Source organism: Magallana gigas, chromosome 2 (genome assembly GCF_963853765.1).
Source record: "Magallana gigas chromosome 2, xbMagGiga1.1, whole genome shotgun sequence".
NCBI classification, from domain to species: domain Eukaryota; kingdom Metazoa; phylum Mollusca; class Bivalvia; order Ostreida; family Ostreidae; genus Magallana; species Magallana gigas.
In genome coordinates, this window is record NC_088854.1 from 57,296,925 (window position 1) to 57,302,434 (window position 5,510).

Genomic DNA, 5,510 nt, shown 5'->3' on the forward strand with positions numbered 1-5,510 from the left:
CGTACAGCACTGCCTTCATGGCCGCCGTCTGTCCGTGTCGGTTCTTGGCGTTCACTTGGGTTTCCCCTGTCAAAGACAAATAAACCATTGTACATTTAAGGTGGTATGAAACAACTGTCGATATTAATGTGGATAAAAGTACATTATAATCAAAATACTTTCAACGTTTTAAAATTTTACAATATTTGACCAAAAACTATATTGTTTCTTTTGGAAAGGTAAAAATTGTAATTACCCAAGCATGATTTGATCTCATGACTTACAGATTTGTAATTAACCCATTGCGATACTCTGTTAGGTAACCATTTCGAAAAAGAACAAATTAATAAAATTATGCTTGATTTTATTGGTTTTTTTAAGTACGTCACAATATGGAGGTGTCTCATAACTCCTTAAAGAAATTACGTTCGGTACTTATTTTTAAAAATATGATACTAATATTGTCATCCACCTATGATACACTAGTATGTGTGCATGTTAATAAATTTATAAACGAGAAAGCTTTCATACATAAAATTCTTATATAATTGTACCTTATAAAATAAAACGCCTCATTCTTTTCGATGGCGTACTTTTTTTTTTAGCTGTTAACCATATGGTGGGTAGAGATTATAATCTCCATAAACTATCATTCTGACCGCTGACAATATATAACGTTAGATGTTTACTGTCAGGGCTATATGCAGTGTGTCAGGGGCAGAAGGTATAAATCAATCCCACGTGTGCATCAGTGACAATTTTCATGCATGCATGTACATTGTGCATGTCTGGATCGTATAAAGGCAATAGAAGTTTCAGGTGAAAGCAGGTGACGGACCAAGAATTCGAATCTATATGAGTTGATAGAGGCTATTTTCTCTGTCTTTCTAATACCGCTGTTTTGTTTTATGTGTGTCGAAAATATGTTTTATGTCGTGATAATAAATTTGTTCAGTATATAAACTGACAAGTCGTGAAAATGGAGTGTATTAGAATAGAGTATTCATATCATTAATAACCTAAACACGCTACACACGTGCACGTCGTCCAAAATAAATGTAATGAATTAATTTGTTCCCATGAACAGCTTCCTCTAAAACAATTTATGATATTTTGTCGGCTTGTAATTTTTAACGACGTGTACACGATAATTCACTAATGTCATTCAAAGCTCTATATCTTATTAATTAAGAGACCTCGTGGTTTCAAAAATTATTCACTGCTGCAAATCAAATGCGTCCTCAATTTTTTAAAACAGTTTTTGGGAAACGATTACACAAAAAAAATCCTGCTATTTTTTTGTTTTTTTTCTTCAAAAAGACAAAATTGTACGAAAGCAAAACTATCTTGTTTACATCAATAAAATAAGCTAGCGAGAAAGTTTATTCAAAATTGTGTGTTTTGCATTTTTTATTCAGATGTTGTTCAGATATTATCTTCCTTCATATATCTTCCACAGCAAAAAGCAAAAAAAAATTCAAATGAGCAATAAATGTTTGGTTGATGTTTGAATTACTAGTTTGTAAGAGACTTTTACTCACCATTGCTGAGCAGAAGTTTCATGACGTCATAATGGCAACGTTCCGTTGCCTCATGGAGCGGCGTACTGCCGTCGACGTCAGCGATGTTGGGATTACTTCCAGCGTTGAGCAGGTTTTTGACGGCTTGGATTTTCCCGTAACGGGCGGCGTAAAACAGCACCGTCCGCCCGTTGGCGTCACGCATGTTCAGTTCATTTGTCGTGATGTTCGCGGCGTTTGCAAGCGCCACTGCTTTGTTAGTTTTACCAGAACGTTTTGGGGATTGCTTTTGTCGCAACACAGCCAGAGCCATTTTGCAAACTCTTGAATATCCTCAGTGGATTATCCGTTCATCTGAAAGGTTAAAAATTGTACGTCTTATATATCGTTTTAAGCTAAACCGCATTGAAATATTTTAAAGAAAATTAAAATTTGTTGATACGCAGTTTTAACACCTACTTTAAAACTTTTTACGTTGAACTAAACTATGATGAATTACAATTAAGCTATACAGAGATGTACTTGTCGTTAACTGAAGATCCCAGCTAGAGATGTGAGTCCATGAGCGGAGAACCTCTAAATAATATTGATGTCTTGTCCCAATTTACACACATGCATAAATACATTTTAATCAGATGACCTCTACCCTATCACACAATTTTAAGCATGAAATTGGTTTTCATAGTCTGGGAGGTGCATATCAATTAATCTTAAAGCCAAATAATTACCTTCCTGGTGTATATAGCTTGTTAATTTAAAATGTGCATGATTCTCGTAATTTTCAAAACGCAAACGTCAAGATTTTATTTTGTGTAGAAAAAAACCCCAAAAATGTTTAAAATATACGAAATACCTGCATATGTATATATCTATGAATGACATAAAAAATTACCTTAATAATTTGAAATGTCCCGATAAAATCACAGATAGAGGCCTTGTTATTGAATCACCCCCGAGTTCCGACAACGTGAAGGCAGTGTATTGTTAGAAGTGGACAGCATTGGACGTCCGACTGCCGGGGGTGAGGGTGAGTGACGTGTAAGTGACCTGTCCCTCTGACAGCCGGGAGCCGCACAGTGACGGTCAGCCAAAATTACCTCGTTTACTCTCGGACCTACTTGTGCAAAAACAGTAAACACGGTGTTAGCGGATTGGCTGTGGACAGTGATGTTCCAGCCATAAAACACGGGGGCTGGAGACTATCGGTCCGCGGTGGAGGATTCGCTTTGTCTAATTCCGATCACGACTATTATGTATTTGGTAATCACCTAGGTCCATTTATCATTGTATGTAATGTAAGGCCATTATTTTTGGTATATTAGATTGATATTCGATGATTGAAAACTCTCTTCGTAATAAAGTTTGTTTTTGAAAGTATATTACAAGTCAATTAATAAGACACGGTATATACATGACAAAGCAGTTCCTTTGTCACCTGCCATCAGCCACTGACCGCAGAGGCAATCGAACGCGCCGTGGTCCCGCCATCAGGTGGGTGTGTCTCCTCAATCCTGACATAAAACGGGAAATCGGCCACGCCGACAATAAAGTCATCTAATATTGACCAACTTTTTCAATTTCTTGTTAAACCTCGGTACCCCCCCCCCAAAAAAAAGTTTCTCAAATGCGTTCAGGCTCCACTCTCACCAGTTTCCCTCAAGTCAATACTCAGACTCAATTTCTGAGTTTTTACCTCAAATTTATGTACTTTTCCTTTAAGGATTTGAGTTGAGGACCGAGTTGAGTGATTAGACCATTTTGGTGACAGCAGGGCCACGATTAATACTTTGTACTTTGTCACAACAGCCCGAGTGTTTATAAGAGACGTTTTATCTATTTAACCTGCGTCTTTTAAGTTCATATGCCTTTTTTAAATATGTTTGCCTATTATGGGCCATCAACGGGCAACAAGAAAGCACATTTTAAATACATGGTCATATACATGTAATACATGTACAATATACATATATACATGAGAAGAATAATTATTGCAGATGAAATATACATGCATACAGATGACATGTACTTACACATAAAGAACAATCGGGTCTGGTTTATCGATACAACGCTGTCAATACGCACATTCATAAACACATGTTAACTTTTACATATACATATTAGTATGCAACAGAGTTTAATGTACCTTATTATCAAGAATAATTTCATGAAAACAAAAAAAAATAAACCTTAGGCATATATAATTGCCATTAAAAATTTTCCATTAGGCATTGATAATAGCTACGAATGCAAATTATACAACTGTTCTCATCAGAAGGCACCAAAACTAGAGGGGAAAAAAATGAAAAATTGGGGTTGCCGTTGTTTAATGGCATTATTTAAATGTGAATCAAGAACAGAGTATAGAAAAGGAGTCTGACAGGCACATTTAACACAGCATCATTTATGGAGATTTTAATGGGTTGCGTCCAAGGACAAGAAAACAAGTATTAAAACTTATACAGTGACAACGATAATTGCATAAAAACTGGTGTTCATCATTTTTTATTCAAATTTCAAGGTTGTATGGTATAAGAACATAATATAAAGGTAACTTTTCTTTGCCACTCAGAGCGACGTTTGTGGAATAATAAACAAAAAGGGGATGTATGGATATGAAAAGACTAAAAATGGTTGATACCTAATTGGCGACTATACCATCCGTAACAAATGAAACACAACCTGAGGATTTTTTTTATCAACTTGAGATGAAATTAACAGTGTCACGCGGGGTCGCGCTCTATGCCACCAGATGAACCCCACGTGCAAGCAGGTGCCCGTACATCAAGTCGTGCTGCAGCAATCTGACTTGAACTGTAACACGTGGCGAGAGTGAAAGCCAGTTGACGAGGGTCAGATGATATGGGACATGAGGGTGCTACAGCACTCCCGGTCCATCATACTGACTCACCGTAAATAGGACCACTTCCTTGTCCCCAAGGTCCAGTAATGAAATGTGCGAGCATATTGACATCTAAATCTACTAAACAATTTTTTTGATTCTACCTCTTGGATTAAGCGTCAAAAATCCTATATAAAGATATATAACCAATGTTTTCTACATGCATCTAAACCAGATTCAGTCTTCCTAACCAACTGTCGCCGAAACGCCAAATACGTACATGTATTAGTGGTTGACTTTCGAGTATGGTTTAAGGAGCATAAAGTTAGAGTACAGTGAATGTCCATAAGTTAACATGAATTAATTTACATAGTGTACGACAATGATCGTAACAAATGTAAAATCATGTATATTCTGTTTCGTTCAAACATTCCCAGTTGATAATAATATATCGTATAAGATAGTTCTTTGATAATAATATATCGTATAAGATAGTTCTTGTACAAGGACTGAGCTTATGTCCCCCGCAAAACAAGAAACGGTCTGGTAAAACCCGCCGGAGCGTACGATGAACAATCCGCTGGTCACGTTAAAGTAATTAATTTAGGGACTTAATTGGATTACATAAAACCCGCGGCCATTACGTGACAGGGCGTGATCGACCCCTCGTACATCAGCCAGGTAAGACCAGATATGATCCCTGGGCGGTCGCCATCATCTCACCTGGACAGAACCTTTCACCGCTAGAAAGGATTCCTTTTTTACGCTGGACAAATTTCTTTTTTTTTGTCCGAACGGTGCAATTCACTATTAACATCTAACAATTAAAGACAGTGTTAAGCCAGTTCTCGTTGGGTTAAGCTTTTAGAACCATTTGAACAAGAGCTTGGACTTTGGGTAGTTGTGTCAAACACCAATGTGACGTAGGCCTGTCTATTTCATTGCTAGCCACTAAGCCATGGCTTTTGAAATCAACAAGATTTGTCTGGCTTTTGAGATAAGACAACGCAATTGATGCATATTTCGCTTGAAACCACGTCATTTTTAACATGTTTTGACGCAAGGAATAGATAGCTACGCCCTACTGAAAGTCCAAGGTCTTTTTAAAATTGTTCTAAGCAACAAGCTTAAAGCATTCAATATTCACTAAAATCAGCAGAAAGATGACGGCG

At 37.0% G+C, this 5,510-nt stretch overlaps 1 protein-coding gene across 2 annotated transcripts in view; it reads right to left on the minus strand.

Moving 5' to 3' along the window:
* The window catches only part of LOC136273186 (ankyrin homolog), a 6,658-nt gene extending 3,834 nt beyond the window's left edge, over positions 1-2,824 (minus strand). Inside the window, exons 1-3 of one of the 2 annotated variants that reach the window (XM_066077444.1) lie at positions 1,959-2,060; positions 1,521-1,853; positions 1-66 (exon numbers count right to left, since the gene is read on the minus strand). The exon at positions 1-66 is cut by the window's left edge and continues 36 nt beyond it. In XM_066077444.1, the coding sequence (XP_065933516.1) occupies positions 1-66; positions 1,521-1,812 (358 nt within the window). In that variant the 5' untranslated portion in view covers positions 1,813-1,853; positions 1,959-2,060. Of the gene's footprint in view, positions 67-1,520; positions 1,854-1,958; positions 2,061-2,391 lie in introns of those variants that run through there. The other variant, XM_066077443.1, reaches the window with a different exon arrangement.
* Between the last annotated feature and the right edge of the window lie 2,686 nt (positions 2,825-5,510).